This window comes from Accipiter gentilis, chromosome 22 (genome assembly GCF_929443795.1).
Source record: "Accipiter gentilis chromosome 22, bAccGen1.1, whole genome shotgun sequence".
Taxonomy (NCBI): Eukaryota; Metazoa; Chordata; class Aves; order Accipitriformes; family Accipitridae; genus Astur; species Astur gentilis.
This window is the reverse complement of record NC_064901.1, coordinates 26,697,035-26,723,378: the sequence shown is the minus strand read 5'-3', so window position 1 is coordinate 26,723,378 and position 26,344 is coordinate 26,697,035. Positions and strand designations below refer to the sequence as shown.

General features: G+C 39.5%; 1 protein-coding gene across 4 annotated transcripts in view; it reads right to left on the bottom strand.

The window, feature by feature from the left end:
- SLC1A2 (solute carrier family 1 member 2) overlaps positions 1–26,344 on the bottom strand; it is a 99,284-nt gene continuing 72,940 nt past the window's right edge. For 3 of the 4 annotated variants that reach the window (XM_049825656.1, XM_049825654.1, XM_049825655.1), the window contains exons 6-11: positions 24,643–24,769; positions 21,666–21,899; positions 17,750–17,944; positions 14,785–14,919; positions 8,453–8,684; positions 1–4,926 (exon numbers count right to left, since the gene is read on the bottom strand). In XM_049825656.1, the coding sequence (XP_049681613.1) occupies positions 4,852–4,926; positions 8,453–8,684; positions 14,785–14,919; positions 17,750–17,944; positions 21,666–21,899; positions 24,643–24,769 (998 nt within the window). In that variant the 3' untranslated portion in view covers positions 1–4,851. The other variant, XM_049825657.1, reaches the window with a different exon arrangement.

The window sequence follows — 26,344 nt, the reverse complement described above, 5'->3', positions numbered from 1 at the left end:
CCCCCAGTACTTGAAGCTACACTCTATACGTCATTATTCAGACAAAGGAAATTGGGTAAATACTTTTCCTTCAAAGTCATCAATATGATTGGAGAGAAGAAAATAACTCATCTTCCTGAGAGTGCTTTCTGCTGGGAACAGGAGCTTCTGTATAGTCTTACATGGTGAATTATAGCCGAGGTGAATTGTCCTAATGGACTATACACCTATCATAATAACTAATGAGAAAAATATCTTAATCATGGCCTTAGAAGTCACAGTAATAAAATCAAGGATAGTCTTCTGGCTCATAATAGAATAATGTTACAGTACATTTTTATAAAGTGCTCTTATTTATCCTTTCTGTAAATTAATTCAAATGCAGCAATAAAAATAGATAAATGGAACTTAAGGAAATGAGAAACAGTTATACCTTTACATCTCCAGAAAAGGATTCTTCTGAGCCCAGTACTAAAGCTCAGAGCCTTTTTACAGAAGTGAATGTCAGCGGTGAGGTTTAATACTGCCTACAGTTTTGGGGATTTGTGCAATTGCTGCTGTGTTGCTACAACAAGGCTGCAACAACACAAATGAAGGCAAGGAAGCAAAGCATATCCAGGCAGTTGCCAGAATAAAGTTGTTCAAACACTGTTGCTGCAGCTTCTCAGATGAACAGTCTGCTCTTCTGAGTATCTACTGCTGGAAAACTAATGACTCTGGGAGTGATGGAAAACAAATCAGAAATCTATATTACTCATACGTTTTAAAGTGGCACGAAGTTAGGAATTCTACAGGCTCCATCAAGAACTGGAGATCTGCTGTATCTCAGGGAAGAAATGGAAAAAAATGTAATGATAGTGACCCTTATTTTTGTGCCGAGTTTTAAACTCATTGCTGGACATCTAGCATAGAAACAATTAGGCAAAAAAGAAGCATCTTGGCAGAAATCTTTTGGATATGCGAATCAATGTCATTAAAAAGAGCAGACAAAGACTATTCCCTAGGATGGGGTTGTGAAATGTCTTGTAACATAAAGAAGACAGGAAGGGACTTGACCTTTCCTGGAAGCCTGTGACTCCCACAGATTTCAGTGGGGCTTTCATGTAGTCAGAGCACTGCAGGCACAGGTTTTACTACAGCAAATACAGTTTTCAAAGACATACTGAATTTTTCACCAATTCAAATGGAAGGAGCACATCCCATAATATGGTTCAAATGGCTTATCCCCTACCTATTTGAAGCACCTTCATGTATAAGACCCACGCTTGTTTCTTACAATGCTGGTGCAGCCTTTGTCTTCTAAGGGAAGCAATGAAGAAACAAATTTAGTAGCAAAGTGCTCCACCTCTTCTGTAGTTTTAATGTACAGTGTGCTTTAGTTTCAGTGAAGAGATATTAAGAGAACGCTGACCTAGCTTCAGCACTAAATGCATAAAGCAAATGCATAAGCATGTACTTAATTAAGCATGCAATTAACTGAGTCTTTGCCTGGTCTAGACTTTTCCATGTGCCAGTGTGCTGTCAGCAATCCAAAGGGCAAAGGGTATCAATCACAGTTGCACAGACAAGGGTGGGGGGAACTGACAGAGCAGCAAACCACATGAATGTAGAAAGAAATGTTGATTTGTTTAAGAACTACACAGAAAACAATTCTGTTTCCACGCGCTTTTCCTTTAACTTTGCCACCCCAGCACTGCGAACAAATACAAAAGATTTGCCAGATGCAAATTAATGCATCAACACTCCTAGTGAAACTAAAAAGAGACTGGCCAGTAACCAGCACTGCCTGCTGAAACGTGAACCTTGTATTAGCTGTAGTGGCCGGTCCCTGGATTATTTTCTGTTTATTTAGTTAAGTAGCAACCCAGCCTCATGTGGAATGAGCAAATCAAGAAATGCAAGCCAAGAGTGAGTTACATTTTCCCAGAGAAATGGAAAGCTTTTTGATGGTTAAATACAGTGCTGCGCTGGAGTAACACTATATTAAATATTCAGTCAGGCTAAAAGCAGAGGAGTATACCAAACCCAACATTTCTCCTTCTCCCACATCTACATTTAAATAGAGAAATACCATCACAATTATCTTTTGAAACATCCCTGAGTTACTCTATCTACAGAATTACTATTTTAAAATCACAGTCTGCTATTCTAGTCCTATCAAAAGACCCAAATTTATTCTCCCTTATGTGGGTGGGGTTTCTCTAGCATCTCATTCCTTCCTCCCCTGGTCTCCATCCAAAGAAGCACTCTTCAAAGGACAATACATCCCAAGTGGATAAGTGTAAGCATATTTTAAGTGTTTCTCAAGATGTAATTTTGTGGAGCTGCCTAGTCACATGTTGCTGGCATTCCTATTTGTTTCCAACTGCTGAACAGTTTCAAATGACGGCTGAAAGCGTATGGACCAGTTTTCTAAAGCTACTTTCACGGCAAGCAATCGGTGTGGCTGCTCCTAAGAAACTGCTACAGTGAAGAGGATGGAAAGTCATCTATTAATGGGCAAGATGTGCCATGAAACAGCTCGAGAATGCTGGATATAAACCAGGGGAAACATTGCCTATTATTCTTGGATATAACTACCACCCGAGTCACGGCAAATTTCACTTGATGTGAGCCAGTACCCTCAAAGTAGGGAACATTTTAGAGTACCTACACACTGTCCCAGGCACATTGCTGGCACATAACCCAGTGGGAAAAATGTCTTCAAATGCAAATTGAGAAAACCAGCAGCTAGCTATAGGTTAACTGTGGATATGCTAATACCAATGACCAGAGAAAAGACAACCTGCCTACCGCTTCTCTGAATATCCTATGATTCCATCCCTCACAAAAAAAAAAAATCCTTAAGTTGCTTCAGGAGGCTTCTGGAAAAGGCCTCTCTACCTCTCATATACGTTAGAGGCCTACAGAATTCACAGTGGTTCAATATTTGTTAAATTATATAGGCCATTTTGCTTAGGATTGTAGCCATGGCATGCAAGTGAGGACAAAAACACAAGAAAAATATTCCATGACGACAAATGCTTAAATGAGGGATACTCTGACAATGGACTTGATCTTGCACATCATTAATCATGCAAGTAGCCTTGGCTGGCTCAGGTCCGTGTGCATTTTCAGACATATTTGTATGACTGCAAATGAGCAAAAGCAGATTATATTTATATTTTAATATCTTCTACAGAGCCAAATACCACTCTACAGTTAAACATGTTATTCCTGTTTAAGCCCATGACAGGTCTGAGCACAGACACTGAATGGCCTATTTCTGTAAATGTTTCAACTCTGTTTTCTGCCATTTTTAAGTTCACCATATGCTTATATTCTGATTCATTCTGAGAACCTCTGAGAGCTCCCCCCAAAATTGCACAAAGCTTTTTCTGTGGGTAGAGCCTCCCAAGGCCACGTGGCTCAGCTTTGCTATAGAACATTGCTAATAGTATAATGGCATTCACCAGTGTCTTAAAATTGCTGAGTATTAACAAGCACCTTTAAAAACACTTCGCAGGGTGATTATCGTGACTAATTTCTTCTGAGAGGATGAGTCACCTATACTATGTTGGCAAAACACCATCTCATTAACTCAGATGCCATGCGCTCTAAGAAACATTTCTCTGACATTAGAGAGTTCTATGAATTGCTACTCTGCAAAAGAGAGAGAGAGGGAGAGATGTATATTCAATGTCGTGGTCTAAATCCTGAATTGTGGTTTATTCTTCATTCAATCTTAACCCTGGCCAAATTCTAGTAACCTTATATGGAATTTGGCTTAGCAATGAATTCAGGATTTAGCCATTCTCTGAAATATGACATATACTTGAAAGATGGCTTTCACTTCATACCAAACGCTACTGCTGATCACACTCAAAACCTCTCAATTTCTTAGAGTAATGGATTCAGAATTTGTTTACTGCTCATTATCAAATACCCAATCATGACATCTGCGATCAGTCTCAGTAGTACCTTACTCCCGTCCACATGAGGAATCCCTCTGACATCAGCGGAGCGGGGTTAACAGTAAGGTGCCACCTACTTTGATTAAAAATGGCATAACTACGCCCATGGTATCCTGTATTTTGTGTATCAGGTATAAATTTAGTGAAAGAACTACCACCCCTGCAATAATACTGTCTTATATGGTGCATTGTGGTCCCAAAGCAGCACAGCCCCGTCATAAAACAAAAGCTGCACTTGCCCTGGGACAGCTGATAAAAACACATCATATGCACATACCAATCTAAAGACTTGTCTTGATGCTAAGTATTAGTTGTACTGATCTAACAAAATGTCTGGGATAATTTCTTGACTTCTATACATTAATCTTGCCCCTGGATCTCAGTTCAAAGTACAACTAGGCACAAAAATACAGTGCTTGTTATTATTAAAACAAATAGAAACCTTTATGGACATTTTCAAAAGATATTTTAGCCATACAGTGCTAAATAGATCAGGTATGCCACAAGAGTCACCAAAACACTTGAAGGTTTACGTGGTGTTGTTTCTCTTGTATTTGTGACCCTGAGTCCCTGTAGTGAACCATACTGGCACTTTGATCTTCCCATTTTGCAGCATTTACATTCTCTGTGTCTTGAATGAAAGGGGAGGTGGGTGAAAGCACATTGCACTGCATGGAGCGTTCTCCAGCTGCATCATCCAAACAGTAAGACAAGGGAGACAGATGGTTATGGATCATTGCTTGGCAAAGACACTACAATGACTTGATGAGATCTTTGCTAAGTTTCAGTTAAGAAATTAAGTAAGCAGAAACTGTAGATGTTAAATAGAAAAAAACAGAAATCTTCTTTAACTGTGGTATCTTTTGCCAGAAGATAGCTTCAAGGCTTTAATAAAAGATGGAGCTAGGAATCTCTTCCCTTAGTTTTCACGTTTCCAAGGCTCTTCTTCAACAACACTGAAGTCTGCAGATTTGCCATTGGTTGCCAGTGTTACCTGCAAGTAATTATCATCAACAACCGACTTAAAGGCCAAGGCACTTTGACAAGAAAAGTCATGACTTTTATATGGAAGATCATGATATTTACAGGAATTACATACACCATGCCTTATTATAGATGTAAAATGTATTTATTCAGAATTCACAACACTCCCAAATAGTGAGACTCCTGTTCATTTATTATACTGCCTAGAAAACATTAGCAGTAGGAAAAAAGTTCCATATTTTCTTAGACTTTGCTGTAGTTTTTTTAAAATGAATATTTCAGATTCTACTCTTTTCTATTTCCTATAGATTTCTCTGGATTATTTAAAAAAACCAGATTACTTCTTTTTAATGTAGAAAGTCATATTTTTCCAGTGGAATTCCTTAGCAAGGCAGGATAGCTGATGCAAGGACATGAAAAATATGCAAGGTCAGAATAATCATAGGTGTGCATCTATACAAACTCACCTACAATTACACCACCTTTAAAGAAATGGAAGAAAAGATAGGTTGTCAAAGTATTGTTCATCATACCACTATTGCTAACAATGTAGTGAAAGATTTTGACTATCATCAGACCAAAAATTCATAGTAATGCTACGTTTGCCTCACAAAGTACAGCAAAACACCACTCTTGCCTGTAAAGATATGTGCTAAAATTTTTAGTTCTAAAGTATGGTAGAAGACTGTCTATCCCAGCCAAAACCAGGACAAAGACCTATAGTGATCTACCAAGTCAGAGTAAACACTGGCCAGTACGTTGCATCCCAGAAGTCACTATAAATAAACACATGCTTCAAGAAAGCCAGCTCCAGCCAAATGACGTAAAAAATTAAAAAAAGGTAAAATGTCAATGTAACTTTACAAAAATGATCTAGATTTTTATAACTGTGAGAGAACCTTTCATTTAACTCTAAATGGGTGGCTCACTCTTTCCTAACTTACCTTGTAAGTTAACATCCTCAGCTTCAAATGAAAACTTAAAGACAGAGCTGAAATTCCCCATGCTGGATAAACTGGATGCATGGAAGCATTGGGACATGGAAACATGACAAAATGCACTGATTTTTGAAACAAAAAGTCAAGCTTTTTCTTAGATAATTGAAAGGGGGAAACATGCAAATACAGGAATGAACAGCTTACTCAGAAATGAAAATCACATAGAATCATGTGAAATAAGATAATAAAAAAATACAAAAATATCATGCAATAACAACCACTCTACCCCCAGATAAAGGTAAACTACTTATTAAAAATATCCATTGACCATGCAAAATTACAAACTACCAGCGTCATACATGGAATGATATTACAGAAAGTGAACAGAGAGGACATGCTAGTAGATTAGCTTTTCCAAATTCTGACCAGAGTTGCAGTGAGCTTTTCAACCCACCAGTGCATTTGACAGGAGGAAGAGATGTCTCTTCACATTTAACAACTGGCTGTTTTGAAGCCCCAAATCCTACACTCTGTTGCTTTTGCTACTCAGCACTTGGGAGCTGTAGACCACTTCAACATGATCCAAATGCTTTGCAAATGTCAGTATATGTTCATAGTTTATAAAGTAGATCATAACATCACATCCTTTTGGCAGCTTGCAGAGACATGGACAAGACAAGTGACCTGCTCAAAGTCAGTCTTGTGCTCAATCCAGTAAACCCTGGCTCTTTTCATGAGTTCAAAAGTGCAAAATGAGATTGGAAGCAGAGCAAACCTAAAACAATAAAAAAGGACAAACACCTCTAGCTCATAAACCACTGGTCCCAAATTTTAATTAAAGGGTGTGTTTAGGATGATGTACCACACCATTAATCCATGTTTTTGTGGTAAGCTAATGCCTCAACTGAGGGAAATGATAGAAGAAACTGAAGGAGGAAAGAAAGTGCAGCAAATACTGCATCAATGGGCTACTACTTTCTAGCTTGGCTTGGATGTCTGTGCAAATCTGAGAGACTAGAAGGAGATAAAATTATCAGTATTCAGTTCCATGAACTGGATTCGGACTGATATATGGTAGCTGAATTTGTCTTAAACCCACTGAAATTAGCATAGTCTATTTCACTGAAAAACATTTTTCCAAAAGTTCCAAAAGAAGTTAACCAAAAAGTGTGTGTGTGTGCATGTATGCTTATTTTTAATGAAAAAAAATCTGTTATCAAATGAGATCTTTCTTTGCAGGGAGTTTCTTTTTTCCTTCATATTTTTATCTCTTCTGTGTCCCTTCCTTTTTTGAGAAATACAAATTAATGACAATTTTTAATGTTATGTAAGCATGTATTCTCTTTCCATTTCAAGATTTTTTTTCTTTAATTTTTCTCATGGAAAAAGAGTGGGTCAGAAGAGGAAGGGGAGAGCCAAATCAGAACAAAATGTTTGTTTTCATTTTAAAAAAATCACTGTATTAAAAAGTTGGAAGATGTAGGAGAAAATTGAGGATAAGATGAAAGTTCTTTCTTTCCTGAATTCAGCATTACTTTTCCCCCTGGAAATTCAGTAGGCATTAGAAAAAAATATATTCTAAAGAATTTTTCCAGCCAGGCTGGAGACAGGTGAAAGTGATAGAATAGGACTTATATTTCCAATATACATGGTGATCTGCTAATGGACTTAGTGTAGGCATTCACAGTTAGATACTGGCTCAGTTGTGGCAACTGGAAGATGCAAGAGAATCTGTTTGGATAAATGGCTAAGGTAGGCTCACTGGCAAATTCACTGTGTCAAAGACAGTGTACGGGATCAGATCAGAGTATTAACAAATAAAAAAAAGACTATGAAATGAAAAGTTACACCTTGTTTCACTCTCTTTCTCCTCCTTTTCAAAAATCCTCTCTTGATTTTAAACTGCCCCGTCCTCGTGGTGGGTGCTTAGGGAACTTTTAACCACTAACCTCCCCAACTGTTCTGTTATTCGACTGGTGGGGTTTCTCAAGCTCACTTTGCTCTGATCAAGATGTTATTATTACTATTAATAATCCATGTTAGTTACAGCAAGGATTAGAGAGAGAATACGATGTTTGTGCCTTAATGACTCAGGAATGATGACGGAAGCAAAGCATAAGCGTGCTGTATGAGTGCAGGAGCATTCTGATGCTAAAGTGCATGCAACACGTCCATCTCTGAACAGCATATCATGGATGGCAGTCAGCAAATTACAACACCTGTATCTGAATTGCAGCTATCCTTCATTTGGGTTGGCAATTAAGTTCTCTGTTGTCATAGAAAATTAAGTAAATGTCCATAGAAGGTGATGCCATATTCTCTGCGTCTTGGCATATTCCATAATACGCTGCATCTTGCCTTTTGATATGTAAACAGTGTACATGGTTTTTTCCCCTCAAATGACAACTTTTAAGAAGAGTGCAAAAAAACATCTTTTGAACTGCTCAAACTCATTCAAAATGTCTGGGGTTCATGGACCTTGTTGTCAAATTGTTATTTGCAGTACGATTTGAAAAATACATGCAGGTTAAAAAATAAGATAAAATAAAGCATGCAGTGCTATATACATGTCTCAATATCCATAAATGTGAAAGGTACCTTGCACTCATCTACTATGACTGAGTTGTGAGCTGCAAAAACACATTGGTTTGAGTTGTTTTCCCTATGATTTTTCATGTCGTCATAGATTGACTGAGTCTTGGTCATTTCAATGTCTTCGTGCCCTTTATGATGGGAATCAATGGTGTCAAGTTCTGCCTTGGAAAGGTGGTAGACAATGCCAGCACCAAAAGAATCCCCCACTACATTGACTGATGTTCTCATCCGGTCCCTACAAAAGAAGCAAAAGGCAGAGGCTGAATGGCATGAGAGGAAGAAAAAGCAGGGCATGGCAGCCCTGTTAATGTTACAGTTACTGCATTTATTTCAGAAAGTATAAGGCATCTTTAGAACAGAAAGATGTGAGCTTTCAAGTGAAATTTAAAAAGCTTGCTTTCCCAGGGGACTTGTTCAGACAGGGAGGGTGTGCAAACTCCCATGTTCCAGCTGGTCATACTCATGGATTTTGGCAAAGAACATGCGCTAGAGACACAGCCAAACTGCAGAGCTGTGCTTGACTGAGATCTCCCCAGCACCTGCTCCTGGAGCTGGAGGTTTCAATGCCAGGGCGCCAGGCTCACATCATTGCCCTTTGTTTAATTTATCAGAGCACTGAACTTAGTGCAGCCTGAGGAAAGGATTTTGGATTTGATGAAGGATTCTCATTTCTCAGATGGATTAACAAATGGCCTCTCCCTTTACTCTCAGCGAGCAAACTATGGGGAAAAAAATGCCTAAGTATCTCCATAAGGCTCAGGCCATCGAAGCTCCTCTCCTGGCATCATCGCTATAGACGGTCATCTGTTGGCATGGCAGCATGCCCACTCACACTACTGTATGCAAGAGCTCAACATATGAGCCAACCAAATATAGGTCATGGCCTACAAAATGATGAGCCTGTGAGCGCAGTTCAGTTAACGAGAGCCCCTCGTTCTAGGAGCGTGCCAACAGAGGCTCACGTGCTTTCTTACAAAGAAACGTGTTTGCTGGCACTTGCTGGACAGGATGCCGTTGGACAGACACACCACCTTTCTCCTGTCTCGTTTTCAGAGTGTGGAACTATCTGTCAGCAGTGAACTCATGGTTGTGGATTTTCCCTGATTTCAGAATTCTGCCTCAAACCTGCCCAAAATTCTGCAAAAATGGGAGATGGTCTTACAGAACACTGCAGGACTATGGGCTCCTGCTGTCTTTCCTACTGCAGGTAGGTTGTATTACACGTGTTGAAATCATTTACAGTCTAATTTGTCTCTTCACATCCTAATTAAACATAACACTCTTAAAAACCTTCTGACTAAGAGTTGCAATTTAAAGCTACTGCAGCAACTGAGTCTAGCTTTGTCAAATAGGTCAGAGAAGCGATTACACTAATTAATTCTCAGAGGTATATCCAAGAAGACTCATTTACACAAAATGGGCATTTTGAACAGTGTGGACATTTGCCAAGTGACAGAAATGCCAGCATGTAAGACCTCATTTCCCATGATAGTGATTAATTTGAAAACACCCTTTCTAGTATTTCTGGTACTGGATTTGTGTGACAGCTCCTCTTCCTGTAGAACACTGAGAAAAAAATCTAAATGTATAAACCCCAAACTAATAAACATCCATTACACATGCTTATTCATGGCCATACAAGCTTTTGAGCCCTTTTTAACATCTTTCCTCTAAATATCTGTAACTCTGCCCTTCCCAGCTGTGGAACTGTATTCCCTTTCAAATTTCTCCTCTCCCTCTCTACATTATCATGCGTATGTATTTGGAGTTTGTGGTGTAATATCTTAGTTGAAGCAGTTGTTTTGGGGTTTTTTTTTGGTCATCAGAAGAATACCCAGGAAGAAAAAAAACCTCCAATAATCCCCCTCAAAAGCAAACAAACCAACCAACAACCACAGGAGGAAAACATCCTTCCAGTTTTGCTTCACACAAATGAAATGCTTTATACAGTTCTCATCCCATGCCTGTGAAGAGCGTTTTAAACCTGGCCAGGGTGGCAGAACAGGAAAACATGACTTTCCAAATGTAATTTTTAACTCAGAGCATCGAATATACTGAACCTGGCAATATAGCTCCACAAAAAGAACACCTGCTTAATTTTTTTTATATGAGTGGTATTAAATTTTGAAAGGGTTCACCGGTGCCAGGCGATGGAGGGATAATATAGGATGCCAAAAAAAACAAGCAGGAGAGAATACATAAATATAATTGAGGCACAACTCAAATTCTGAAAGGGTCATTTGAGGAGATGCTCCAGCCCATATGCATGTACTACTAGCCAAGAGATTCAGCAACACATACTGCACACGGCTGCAGAACATGCTATACTGTGTGAACCAAAGTAAACAAGTAAGTTCCTTACAACAGAAAGGACAAAGACTCGGCTGTCAGGAATCAACAGTAAAGTGCCACTGACCTCTTTTGTGCCAAAGAACACCCTAAGAAGAACAAAGAAGACTGTACATACTCTTTTGTTTAAAGCAACCAACTAATTAATTCCACCTATGCTGGAACGATGTAAACAAAATCAATATAGGAAAGTTGCAGTCTAGTAAAGGACTTGCCCCAACACCGCTACTTCTGCATTGTCCATAACAGCTTCTGAGAGGAATAATGGGTCTGAAAGTCAAAGTTCTCTCTCAAAAGCCAACTCAACATCTGGTAAGAATGGGCTTTGGAATAATTGGGAAGGAATTCTTTAAATCCTGGTAAGGGTCAATGCCTAATTTCCTCAAACTGACATAAATCAGAAAGCTTAACAATGTAGACGAAAGGAATAGAAATGAGAAAAACTGAATCAAGCCCCCTTATTTTTAATGTCATAGTACCTATATAGCATGATAGCATGCAAAATGTTACTCCTGTTCCCTGAAAGCTTGAAAACTCGGTCTATCAACCTTACTAGATTTTAGAAAGGAGATTAAAATCTCGCACACCTGCTAAGTCAAAGACCAGATGACATGTTTAACTTGCCTTACCTCTTTGTCATTCTAGGAAAGAGCTCCTGTCTTCTATAGTTTGATTCAATTTATATGAGGCCCTGTTCATAACATCCAGATGTCAACTGGGTCTGAATATTCTGAATTTAGATCTAAACCAAGGAACAGAGTCAGAACTCAAGCAATCTTTTTCTGAGTTACTGAATGAAGGTTTAAATACCAGATCAGTCATTCAAGCCCATTTTCTCTAATTCCTGTCTCCTCAAGGCAAATATCACTGTATTTCAGGTTATCCTATGATATTTGCTAAGCTTGTCAGTCTCACATCTGCAAAGTAGCCAGCTTCTGGCTAGAGCAAAAGAAGCTGGTTTTATTCCAGCTGTTGGCACATAATTACTGTCCTATTAAATGTCACTGCTGTGTTGTGCTTAGTTTTAAAATGAAAAACTATGAGAGTTGTGAAATCTTGGGAAACTTGCCTGGTGAAAGAGCTCACGCTGTGTATGTACGCGTGGGAGAGAGAAAGGTTGAGCAACCTAATGTCTACATATTGGAGAGGCTTGAGAAGAAATCGAGACAGAAACCTTTTGGCTTCAGTTTGAAGGAGGGAGTGCCAAGTTTAAGGACAATCAAAAGCCAGGTTTGTGTTACACCATGACCAAATTGTGCAAAATTGGTTTTGGTAAGACCACAGTTTTAGATGATGGTAGTATTGTAAAATCAAATGATGTTCTGATATTTTCTTTCATTGGAAATATTGAAAAACTCATAAAGTAGGACAGTTTTTAAAAGCTTTCATTATCTGGAATTGAAATGTTATAAAAGAGCTATTCCAAATATTTCTACATGGCTGGTTGCATTTACACACTGGTTCCAGAAAAGTGGCTGGAATTGGGTCTTAAATATTTTATTAACTTTCTCTTCTACATTCTGTTACAAATACAGCTGTAACATTATTTGGTGGTCTAAAAAAATGGAAGAAGACAATGTTTGTAAGTAAAGATAATATCTTTTAATGACCTTTAGTTTCAGATATTCTTTAGGTCTGGTTTGTGTGCCCAAAACCTTGCTCAAAAGTTGGCTTGTGTGCCTTTTCTTAACATCAGCAACGTCAGCAGCATCATTTTCCATATCTCATTAGATCACCATGGCTACCACAACACAGCCACTGGAAGATGGAAAATAAAGCTATTAGCTGTTGAACATATCTTAACTAGCACAATGCTTCCTTCCACCAACGACCTTTGTCTTAACTTCACAGCTCTAGTGGCACGACACAGAGCTTTTCACCCCTGTTTTTATCTCTTTTCCCTTTACTTTTCATCTCTTTCCCCTTTACTTTTCATCTATTTTCCCTTTACTTTTCAATTCTGAATCATGCTGCAATTGCGCTGCTGATTGTTAAGCCAGAAGGATCCAAACCCAACCATCTGTGCTGAAATGTTCTCTTGCCTGGCATTTATTTAGGAAAGATACCTTGAAACATTTCTTTCAGAAGTACTATCCTTCCTATACTTACATTAATCACAGCTACAGCTCCACAGTACAGATGTTTTTATTTCCCAAGCAGGGTTGGACGAGGCAGCGGTAACACCACTGCTGAAGCCGAGCCTGAAATGCAACACCTACTAGTGGATCAGAACTGCTGGTAAACTTACAGCTCTGAGGTTTCCTAGTGTGGGCAGAGCTTCACAGTCCACAGGAATATTTTTAAATGACATTACCCTAAAAAAACAAACCACAGGCTCCTTTTGCACATCCTCCTACCAGCTGCAGAAACCTACCTATTTGCTTTACTTTGAGAGCCAGCAAAAACATATTTAAAATAAGTATGCACCTCCCTTTTGCTCTCCTCCTCCCAGCTGCAGATTACTATGCTGCTTTCCTGTTTTCAACCATGACCTCATAAATATAATAAACCCACAGAATATCAGATTTTCCCCTACGCCAGCTGTACTCTGACTACTGAACCCTGCCTTATTTCACCATTCTGAGTCATGATATCATGATATTGAGTTATATATAAAATATGTAAGTCATCTTTTCCCTTTGCCTTCCCAAGCTGTAAATTCCTTTTTCATTTTTTCCTGAAGCAGAAATCAGAGCTGTGTGCTATTCTTCACAACTCTTAGTGTCAAGATAGGTAATAACGGATAGAGTACAGCAGTAGATCCAAAATGCACATCAGAAGACTGACCGAGTTCCTGAATTCTTCTCAATAAGCCAAAAGATAATGACAGAAAATTAATTTTCTATTTTATCTTCACATTCTCGACTCTGCTATTCTTTCTTGCATAATTTTAGTAGTGTATCAGGGACTGAAAGCTACCACAAGCGGGCAGCTGAGGCTGCGAGTGTAGGGGGAAATGCACAAATAGTACAGAGTGGTACTTTTGGGCATAGTGCTCTTTTGGGCATCACGGCTGGCACAACAGAAACATACATCTTTACTACGTAAAAGAATATTAGGGGAGAGATGGCTGTTGACCAGAAAATACTGTGCTGCAGCAGTACAGGAGAATATAAAAGCCAGTACAACTTAGAGGACTACTGAGTCCCTGTCAGCTCTGCACAGGTGACAGAAAGATATCCACATTGTCAAATGACAACATGAGAAAGGATGTGGGCTGGCATATGCTCAGCCTATATTTACAGCTTCTGTATTCAAATGTTGAAGAACAAAAGCCTTGGAAGACTACCTGTGGGTTAGCTGTTTCTTGTTGGAGGACCTGCAATGGCACTGAAGGACTTTGATCTCAAGTCCTTGAAAGTGAGTCAGTCTTTCCAGTTTGAGGGATCTGTCAGTAAAATCAATCTAGGGAATGACCTTCTCTCTTTCAGTTTGTTTTCTTATTTGTCTTCGGTTTATATCCTGCTCTAGAGCAGTTTCTTTCTTAAAAGTATTTTGCTTTCTTATGTACAAAAAGAAATAGACTTTCACCACTGTGAACATAAAACATTTGATACTACAAATGCCCAAATCACCCTGTAACTTGCTGACAACATCCTATGGAACCTGCATTTTCAGCATTCATCCTCAATTTTAGACCACAACTATAAGAAACAGAAATATGAAAGCAAAGATCAGAAAACTGCTCTTGAGCCATTCTGTGATGGAGAGGCATCATTAGGAAGAGGAAAATATGGGTGTGAGCCGGAGGGTCTTACAAGATCTTCGGCTCATAGAAACTGACTTCAGAAGCTCTGTAACAATTTCTGCCAGCTGAGAAGTTGCTTTCAATGTCTCCTCCTTCATCAAATTGCCTATTTCCTCCTTTGTTTCATCTGCAGAGTAAGAGTCTTATAGTTCCTTAAGATCAACACCTGAAAAGCACTACAGACAAGCATTACTTCACTACTTTCTCTGCACTGAGCAGTGCAGTCAGCACAACTTACAAAAGCCAGTCAACAGCAACAAGCAAACTGATGTCCTGGGTAGGCAGACCCACGGCAGTAAGGATCAGAAGCATAGTGACAAGTCCCGCGCTGGGAATACTGGCAGCTCCAACACTTGCAAGGGTGGCGGTCAAACTGCAAAAACAAAAATCAAATGGGGGTAGCAGGAAGAGGAACACACACTTTCACTGCATACTCACGTCATCATTAGGAAGGTCTTATTTTTAATGATGTCTTCCCAGAAAACTAATGACCATATGATAAATCATGGCAAGCTCAGGCCATAGTTTTCATGCTTATGTTTCTCCAGAAATATTTATTAAGGGAGGCCAGATCTATGGGGCTTGTTCTGAGAGCTGTAAGAGAGTTGTGTGAGAGTTTTAAGTTCTTTAAGTTGGTCATGACATTCAAGCCTTTGGCCTGGTGTTGTTTTGAGCTCTACCAACACATCCAGTGTGTTGAATCCTGAGTTTCGATCATCCAGACTTGCTGAAGTTTGGGGGCTACAGGTTGAATTTTCAGGGTGGTTCATTTCTGTTTATTTATGGTACCTGCAGACTGAATTGTGAGGTAACAGCTGACAGAAAGTGGTTATTACCAAGTACAGAAGAGTAAAAGTCTTGGTATCCAAAACTCCGACAGTACAAGCCAGTGGTGTACCAAGCTTAGATACAAATCACCCTAGATGAAAAAGCAAAATTCATCTGATTGTTTCATAAATCCAAAGCTGTCTTTGTTTTTGGCTCTCTTAATTTTTTGATGAAGACCAGTAGAGTGAACGTCTGTGCTCCAAATGTTTGTAAAAATACAACACAGACCATAACAAATATCAACATCATTGGGCAATCCTATGAAGAACAGAAAATAAATTTGTCAGAGAACAAGCCAAGCAGAGAAAAACAGGGAGGAGAAGGAGAGGGAGAGAGCGGGAAAGGAAAAAGGAACAAGGAAAAACCAACATGGAAAAAGGAAAAGGGAAAGAGGAAAAAGTTATCTCTGTCTTTTTAAACACAGAGATGAGTAAAATGGTTGTACTTCTGTGGGTGTAGCCAACAAATCTGAAAGTGCTTCCAACACAGAAGTAGGGGAAAAAGGTCTCTGTGGGGGAAATCCTCAACCGTGAGCCACAGAAGGGATCTGCAAGGATGTTACCCTGATTTAGAGCTGGCAGATGGCTGGGTCTGACTCTGACAGTCCAGGTTGTGTTTGTCAGGTGTCTGGGTTAGACTGCAACCTGGCCTGCTAAACACCCCGCTAGGTCCACCAGGTACGCAGGCAGGATGCTCTGCTCTGCCGTCAGGCTCTGCGTGTGGTGTCAGCTCCTCAGGCGCTTCCAGCCTGAACTGGTGGGGGATTGCTTCCAACAGCTGTGAAGAAATGCTCCTGCCAACCTTCCCACAGCAGCACTTACAGGCCTGGAGGGGAAGGAGACTAGCACTGTTCAGGGCTAAACAGTCTGGCTTAGCCACCATTTCCAAGATCACCCTCTCCCAAAGAAGACAGGAGATCAGAGGATCCACATGACCAGTATGAAGTAACTAGGGCTGGTCAAAGGCTAATTAAGTCTTCATGAGTTTATTGGCTGCGTCATTTGAATATCCTCAGTTTCACAAACTAGATTTGACAGACAAAACCTAACAACCTTTCATTCATTTGTATTGCCACCTCAAGAGATAGTTCTTGTCATAGTGTAACAAAAATGCTATACTGTATGAAGAGGAGAACCAATGGTTTTCTTATAAATAGCCCAAAGTTGCTGCCTGCTTAGTACATGGAAGTCACAAAGTTGGCTACACCGGCCTTGAAATGGTGAGGTTAGGAAGAGCTAATGGGTCAGTCCCTCAGAGGAGGAGAAAAGGAGTAACTTGGGTTCAAGCCAACCAAATCTTTTGGACAACAGCTGATTCCTGACTTGAATTTCCCTGGTCTGAATTTAGATTAATTTGTGGCACCTCTGAAATGACTGTTTTCAGTCTTAGTAACAAATATGTATCATGCAGGTCTAGTATCTGCCTTCACTAGAAGCAGCCCTGAACCTTTTACAAATGTTGGCTTTGCTATTTCAGGGGTTGTTGGCATGAAGTAAAGAAATAGAAAATGTAGAACCAGTATAGCTGGGCAAGAAACATAGCATCCGATATCCCTTTGCAGGAGTTTCTTTAGTGTTAAAAGGGTTTAATAAAAGAAAGGTGGGTGAGTGAAAACTACAGGAAGAAGGCAAACTTGACAGCCTTCAGTTGTGGTTTCCATTTTAACTATTGAAAACATCAGGCCTGGTGCCTTCATCAAGTTTTCCATTGTAAATTAACTTTAGTTGCAGCAGCTGTAAGTTTGCCATTGTTTTTTATTATCCGCTTTTAATGGGTACTTTCCTTTGTCCTTCCAGATACTCAACTTAGTCCTGGATATGACAATTTGATATGGAAAGACTAGAGCTAACACTTGCTGCGTTAGAGATAAAAAGTCTGGGACTACCCAGACCATGCTGCAAGCAATCTCACCCTCAGGCTGGGCTATTCTCCGTCCATTTTGTTTGCTGTTGACCAAAGTCACAAAAAAAGTACAGGCAAACATAAACCCATGGATACATTTTTTAGGTACACTTTTTTCTTCCAATGTATATAAACAGATAGATACATTCTAGAAAGTTAATGCCCTGTATATCACTTGTAGCGTCACTCTATACTAAAAAAGGCAACGCATTGGACAGAGAATGCTGTATTTCACATTGTATTGTCAACTGCAGAACTGTGTAAGACACCAACAGCAGGCACTAAGGCTGAAAACGACAGAAAATGCATCTCACCAGAGAACCAGGACCTACGTATATGACATTCCTTTGCATATCATTATTAGAAATCCATGGATTTCACAGTGAATCCCACAGCTACTGAGAAGACATCCAACCCAAAGCTTCACATTTTACAGTCTTTAGAAAGAAAGCGTACAAGTATTTTGAACTGACCTCACAGTAACTATCTGGCCTCCATCCAGCTCAATTCCATTCATCTGTGCTATGAAGATGGCAGCCACAGCTTCATAAAGGGCAGTTCCATCCATGTTAATAGTTGCTCCAACAGGAAGAACAAACCTGGTTACACGCTTATCAATGCCTAGATTTTCTTCAAGACACCGGAATGTAACAGGTAATGTTCCAGCACTGAAGGAGAGAAAGTAGAGAAGACATAACTACAGTATAATATATACACATAAGGGAGCAAAGTCAGAAATTCTGCTATCATTGTTTACATTTTCTACTTCCACTTTCTGCTATGAGTCAAGCCTGTTTCAGCCAATTTTTAAATTAAACCTACATTTAGCTGGAGGTGGGACTAAGGCCAAAACATGAACATGACTTGAAGTAAGGATGAGAGCTTGAGAGAGTGTAGATGAATTTTTCAGACTCATTTATGATTGATTTCTTGCATTTTGTTCAAAAAGACAAGTTCTGGATGTTTTCTGATGGATGGAACTATGAGCATAGGGAAAAAATCCCCAATTTTTTTGATTGTGAATTTGCTCTGAATGGAGAAATCAGTGTTGCATTAAGGAATGAAAAAGCCAGGCAAAAAGATACAACCCATGGAGTTACCAGACACTGGAGGACAGGAAAGGATATGAAACACAGCTGGAGGACAGGAAAAGATGCGCAAGATGGCTTGAAGAGGCGATAGCTCCTTGCACAGATCTACAGTGCCCTGCCTTTGTGGGAATAGTTGAGGCTATTGCATTCACTTGCTTAAAATAAAACACCTTCATCAAAAAATACTGCTGAAAACCAAACATATTCTTTTTCCCTGTAGATGCAAATACCGTCAGCTTCTTCCCCTCCCTAGCGGGTCTGCCTGCCTCAGGCAAAGGACCTACTGCAACAAGCACGAAACCCAACACAGGAACATGTTTTGGTTCCTTACTTTTCTGTGTTACCTCTGAGGTCAAGTCCACCACTAAATGAAGTTGATTGTTGCCTCAGAAGCTGTTCTGAAGAGAAAGCTGACCTAGGCAAATTCCTTTTAATTGGTGTTTCATACAAAAGCAGCTGGAGCACATCCGTTGTGGTTTATTTGCTTTTCTTCAGTTAAGCTGGCAGAATTTCTCAAAGTTCTTCACTATTGTATCCCACTAACTCTGGTGTCATTGCCCCTACAAAAATACTAATTTGCTCATAGAAGAGTAAAGGACTAGACTCACCAAATTTTCTCAGATAAACACTCGCAGCATATTGTTGCTAGTGCCTTGCAACTTCAGGGTCTTTCCAACTCATTCATTCATCCACTACCATAGAGATGCTATTGGGTACAAAAAATGTAATCTTTCCATTTTACAGATAATTAAACCACGGAAAAGGTAGATTAAGGAATGACTGAGATGATACCTAACTATAAAAATGTATTGTCATAATAAACGTCCTAGGTTATCTGGAACAAGCACATGAGGCTGACTTATCTCGCATGGCATCTATGGAAACCCAAATCCTTCTGGACTGGCAGATGCCTGAGTCACTTCCTAAATGATTCCTCTTGTCCCACATCTATGGAAACATGAGTTAGAAGATAGGAGCTTCTAGATCCCCACCTTGTACTCAAATGACCAGACCATTCTTTGTACACAGAGGTGATTTTTTTAACAGGTGCTGATAAGCCAGATACACGGTACCAATCATTTCTGTTGTGGCGTCTTTACAAATGTATTTGTAATTATGATTTATTTTACTGTGTTTTTAATCAAAGGTTATAAAATGCTTAATATTCTTTGGGTTTAGCCAAATCAGAGAGAATTCACCTTTCTAAAAACAATGTAGTATATTCTCTCGTAAGTTACTCTAGCAGCTATATTTATAGCAGATAGCAGACAATATCTAGTGAGTCACTAACGAATAACTACTTGTCAGTTTTTAAGTCAGTCCCAAGATCACTTTGCCTCCTACAGCAAAGATATTCCTATATCTTATTAAAAGAAAAACAGAACAGAAAATGTAGTTCACTGACACACATTGAAACTCAGTCAGATAAGGTTCTTTTTTCTTCAGAAATACAAGTCCCACCTTACCTTTACTGTTACAAATCAGATCACCAGCACAAGGTGTGTACCAGCCATGGCCTACCGTTGTTGCCATGAACCCCGGTGGGCTCAGCAGGCAGCGACTACGCAAATAACTTTCCTCTCCAGTTCTGCCACCTTAAGCAAGGACAGAGCACGGGCAGGCCACCGAGACAAAGTTTCTTCATTAGAAGAGTGCAATATGGAGATGCCTTCCACGGTTCCTCAGCCTGGCCAAAGTGCTTTAATAGGTCCCTGAATAGGAAGCATTTGCAACTTACAGAGGTACCAGGTTACACCACGTGCTGTTGACTGGTGTCATGTGGTCACTTGTCTGTGGTGCTACAAACTGCTCCACTTCTGTTTAGCCAGTAATTCGGATCCAGATAGCAGTCAGGTGGTAAAGGTAGTGTCCAGGTAAATACATACACTGGAATCACTTAGAATCCCCTACAGTTTTCAACTTCGGTATTCCAGCAGAAAAACATTACTTCACACTAAAAAAACCCCACAAACATTGCGTATGGACACTGTAAATTTTGTACTGAAAATCTAAGTGGAAACTCAAACACTTCAATGAACAAAAGCCTTAGGGAAATTGTGGTTTAGTGAAACTCCTGGCCAGACTGTATCTCCTATAATCTTGCATTGTTTATCACAAAGCCACAAAATTGTTGAAGTTGGAAGGCACCTCCAGAGGTCACCTATTCCAACCACCTTGCTCAAGGCAGGGGCAGCTAGGGCAGGATGCCCAGGACCATGCCCAGACAGGTTTTGTCTATCACCAGCAATGGAGACTCCACAGCTACTCTGGGCAACCTGTGCCAGCATTCAACCACCATCACAGTAAATCACAGTAAAAAGATTTTTCTTGTGTTCAGATGGAATTTCATGTGTTCATGCCCACTGCCTCTCGTCCTGTCACTAGGCACCACTGAGAAGAGTCTTGCTTCATCTTCTCTACACTGTCCCATCAGATATTTATGCATATCAGTAAGGTCCCCCCAGAACCTCCTGTTCATCGGGGGAGAAGTTGTTCAGCGGAGTGGCTTGGGTTGACCCAAAGAGGCAGACAAATTACAGTTCTTTCAAGGCATTCCTGAAATCAAGACTCCTCAGTTTTCTGATGGTCAGTTTTGAACTAGACTTTTTTGTTTTCAACTTTTTAATTAAAATGGAAGATTAAATTTTCTTCAGAAATAAAACATGTATTGAAGAAAAACACTTTAAAATATAGTATTTAACTGAAAAATATTTTCACCACAAGATCTACTGACTGCCCCAATGCAAAGCATCAATTTATTACTGAGAGCTGAGTTGCCTACACACTTTGTTGAGTCTGTTCTGTGTATTAGCAACAAGTCTAAAATGCTCAGCTCTTCAATGAAGTCCCCTTACTCTGCCAAAATGGATGAAAGAATAAAATGAGAGGTTTTTTTCATACCTTTCTTGAAACCTCGCACTGTTTATATTTTTTTTTCCCCCAATGCAACGAGACTGGTCTGAACATGCTCTCAAAATAAACAGAATTATCACTGTTTCCTAGTTGAGGAAGCAAGTACAGAGGTAACACAATTTGCTCGAGTCATTTGGCCAATGCCAGAAAAGAACACAAAAAGTGGGTCTCCCAACTCTCTGCAGTTGACTGTACAACCTGCCTAAAAAATCCCAAAGGTGTGTGGTTATTTTGATATATTTCAACACAACTGGATTAAAAATAGTTTTTATTCAATGGCATAAAATGATTTTGCAGTGAAGGTCAGAACAGCAGATGTATTATCTCTAAACAGCAGCTAATAACCTGCTAAAAAATAAAGCAAGCTGTTATTTCTGAAGTGTACCTGGAAGCTGTGCCTAGTGCTGTGATCCATGCCTGGAAAATCCCAGCAAGAAATGAAAATGGGCTCTTCCTTGTTATCACAAAGTAAAGCAGAGGCAGGAAGATCCCTCCATGGATGAGAAGACCCACAATCACAGTGACCATGTACATGCCAAGTTGTCTAGCAACTACTTCTAAGTCCTTGATTGCAATGATTTTTCCACAGATGAGGCAAGCAATGCCCAAAGGGGAATACCTGGAGAAAGAGAACAAGCATAGGCAGAACTAGTGTTTGCAGCATAGTCATAAAAATTGTGCTCTACAGAGTATAGACTGGAGAAAGAGGAGGGGGCTCAGGCTCAACACTGAGATACGGATCAGGAATTGACGGAAACTCAATGGATAGCTTTCAAATTTTTTTAAAAATAATTGCCATCTCCAGTGAATTCCCCATCTACATCATTTTATTCCATCCCATCAAATGGAATATGCATTTCCTGAATAGTCTTTGATCCTGGAATAACATCGTACAAGAATACTATAATGTCACACAGGCTTGGATCATTATGAGGAGTGTTGGAGTATTTGTTCTTAATATGTTTTACAACACATTGCTTATCTGGTTTCACGGAGCTGCATTATTTGCTTCAGTTAAACTATCTGCTGAAATGAATTGCTTTTATGTTGAAGACTGCAAATGTTTCCATTATGTACTTTCAATAATTTGGACAAATGCTTTTTAGTTATGTGCTTTTCTTACTTAAAGTAGGGGTTTTGTCACCTCAGTCATGTGATTCCTCAACAGCATAAATGGAACTTTTAAATAGGATGATAATGGTAGCACAGCTTGGTAATAAAAAAAATTTGAAATGAAGGGATAGTATTTAAAAAATGTAATAATCAGCTATAGTGAAAAATGCCTGAAAGTGCATGGATAGAAGACAAAGTTTACACCTGCACTGGTACAGGTTAGTATGTTATATAATTTTAAGTGACATTCACTTTCTCTATCTGTTTTATAAAACTTAAGCTAGGCAAAAATAATGTGTGTAACGTGGAGAAACAGTAAACAAAATGCCCCTCTGACAATAAATGGTAATGTATATTTTCAAAAGTGATTTGTGATTTGGATGCTTAATTAAAGACAATACAAAGGAAACTGATTTTCAGAATATAAGTGCTTCACGTTTTCCGCAAGAAACAGAAGGTCTCTCAAGCAACGTGTCCAAAACCTGGAAAGCCCTCAGTCACTTGAAATGCAAGGCCAGCTGTTATACCAGTTATCATAAAAAGCCATGTTTCAAGGAACTTGACGAACCATATTTCTTACAAAGAATCACATGGTGTCAGAGCCAGATGTCTGATTTGTTTTACGTTTGTGTGGCAATGTCACAGGAGTTACAGCTCTCTGCACAGAGAAATCATAAACCAAACAAAATGTAACTTTGTCTTTATAAACGCGCATTAAAAAAACTGCTTCTGGTCACAACAATTCTTCAAAAATTTTAGAGAGAGGTGAACAAGTGCAATTCCCAACAGTAATCTCCTTTCTCACAAAAAGAGAAATAAAAAGCACATCAGTAAAAAGTAAACATTTACAGTGAATTTCTTGAAACTTGGTTTCCTGCCATTGCAACACTGACTACTAGAGAAAATTTGTACTGTAGGCAAGGTATTATGTCTTGGGTGTGTCAACTGGTGCTAAGTGAAGTAAGAGTAAATTCTAGCTCTTGCAGTGTTATGAGAGTATAGTCACTATCTCTCCATAGAGTCGAGAGCAGCAGGTTACGATAACTATTGAAAGCAGTAGGGCTTTGTGAATAAACACAACTGTTTTTATGCAGCAAGATCATCTACAGAAAAGCAGAAGCATAACAAGAATGCAAAGTCATCGCTTCCAGTTCTTTCTTTTGTTCTACACATTTCCACATTGCTGATGCTATTTGCATCACTCTGGCGTAACAGTCTCCCTTTGAAACACTGATGATGCTGAAGACTCATGCTTCAGGCACCCTGCTCCCTTTTCTATAAACTGTGTCCATCTAGAGCCTCAGAGAAGAGGCGTACTGCAGCTTGTAACTCAGTAAAACGCTCCCAGGGACACCAGGGAATCACAGGGAGCAACGAGCCATGACACACGTGTTGTCTTGGAGTGGCTATTTCTGCTCTCAGAGACCTAGGAGACACAGAACACTGCAGGACAATGCCAAACCTAGCAATGCGTTTTTATGTTCCGAAAAATTGGTTTTGTGTGATATGGCCACACTCGGCACTGAATACAAGTAGCTCTGGGGAAGCCTTTGGCAGAAACATCTTAAAAACAAAAGCGAGAATCCCCTTCCAGAAACGTACACAAGGGCTCAGGCTTGGGTTGAGTCACCCCGCTGAAGGCAAGCCAGCCTCATTATTACAAATGGGTATACTTCAAACACAGGACAGACAGCTGCCAGTGACCCCACTGCGGTGAGGTTGTAAGACAGATTCTGCAGAAGCTATGGGTGGAGGGACCACACATCACTGAAAACTACTGGAATTTTATTTAGTGGTAAAGTGTTTTTACAACAGAAGACAGTGAATAAAGTGTGTCTCCAGGCTTCTTTGTAATTATACCTCCTAGCTAATACCCTGGGATTATGTTAACCTCCCAGGAAGATTTGGATGCTCTCGTGTGGGGCGTTCTTGCTTGCTTAGGTGTCCTTCTATGTAATGAACTTCCATAATCAACGTGGTATTTGAAGGCCCTTGCTGGTACCTGCATGTCTTGGATTTCAGTAAACAAAGAACAGAATACGCTCAGAAATATTTCAAATTGGGCCCTAAATAATCATCACCAAACAGAAATAATGCTGCTACGGCTATAACATACCTGTCAAGTCTTCAAAAAATGAACTATTTAACTACATTGTTTACTAACTAACTCTGGTCACTATATGCTATATTAGGGTCTTATGACGTTTTTAAATCTTTTTTTGTTCTAGAAGTTAGAACTTCAAACTTACCACATGATCATAGTTACTAACTTCATTACAATCTCATTCAGGATGTTGAAGAAATCCACCATCATCTTGGCCTGTTCTCCCATTTTCCCCATAGCAATGCCAAAAGCAATAAAGAATCCTATCAAACCTATTGGGAAAAAATTGCAAGACAAAAAAAAGCAAGTAAAACCATGTTTTTACCATGTTTTTAGGAAGTTTTTGCACCTGTCTCGATACTACCTGCTAATCCAGTTTTCAGAACTATAGTGTGTTACACATCTCTTGGGACTTTTAAATATGGACTCACTCTCAACTTTCATGATCGTATTCAGAACGTCTTTTATTCTTCAATATTTTACTAAATTCCAATTTCACAGCCCAGCTATGCTTTTTTCTTTTTTCCTGAACTGATCCAATCATCAAAAAATACCTACACCATAATCTTTTCAGTACCATGCAACTGTTAGAAACCTCATAGCCCCTGGCAAATGGGAGAGGCAACACAGGGCCCTATCATGACTCTTCTTTGTTGCTAAAACAGTCGCTAGAGACCAAAAGCATTTTTCTCAAGCTTTGCAAAAGTCCCTTGACAGATTCAATCTACAGACTAGTCAGTCCTGGAGTACAGGGAAAGTCAAAAGCAGTCCCAGAATATAATTTTTGTGGGCCAGAAGTATTCCAGTGAAATGAAGAAAGTGGGGGTGGGAGGAAAAGGTGGGTATTGCACTGCAAGCTAAACCACAGATCTCCCATTAAACAGATTAACCTCACTGAAACCAGCTACCGGTGGATACATAAACATAAATCTCAATATGAGTAACATTTGGCTCCTAAATGTAAATGCTAAGGTGCGACAGGCTGGGGTATTCGAGTATCAGTATGAAAAACCGAGTGCATCTGTCGTATTACTTTGGAGCTGTGTCTCCAGTGCCAACATCTACTATCCAGCAATTGTCAGTGTCCAGAGTGGGATTATTAACTGACACTGATAGATGGTTTGCATCTTCAGCCACTCTTTTGAGCCTAAACATTCAGTCATGATAGGAGTCCAGTATTTAACAAATGTGTGAACTTAGCTGGGAAATTCCTAAGGAAAAACCCATCAGGACACAAAAGCATCCAAGAGAAGGGAATTTCAGCTACCAGTACTCTGGGAAAAGACAGGCTGTCCCATATCCTCACACTGTGTTTAGCAGCCAGACTTTTTTCTTTTTTTTTTTTAATCCAATCTCCTGGACATAAAGTCATTCTTTAGCACTAAGCCATCTTTGTTGAGTCGCTTGAATAGGAAAGTGAAGCATATGCTTGTGTGCTGCAGAGCATAGAGAAATGATGAAAAGCTTTTCAGTCAAAGACCAGGTAACTTCTGGAATTCAAACTCTGCTTCAGAAAACATTAGTAGGTGGTTTTGTTCATTAATTCCAAATGAGCTGCTACATTAGTCATAAGAGTCAAGTTGGTTCATATTTGCAGGAATTTGCCTGACTTACAGTTTATGTAAGCTGGATGGCAATTCCCCAACTTTTTCACTTCTTCATTCAAAACCAAAGCACACCAAACCAAACCAAAAAACTTTGCAACATTTGAGAGTCATTGGTCAAAATATTACAGCAAGTCCCCCACCTAAACTGTGTATATCCTTTCTGTAGGAATTGTATTCAGCCTTCTAGCTCTTTTCTTATCCATGACAGAGCCTGCACAAAACAAGTCCAGCACTAAATAT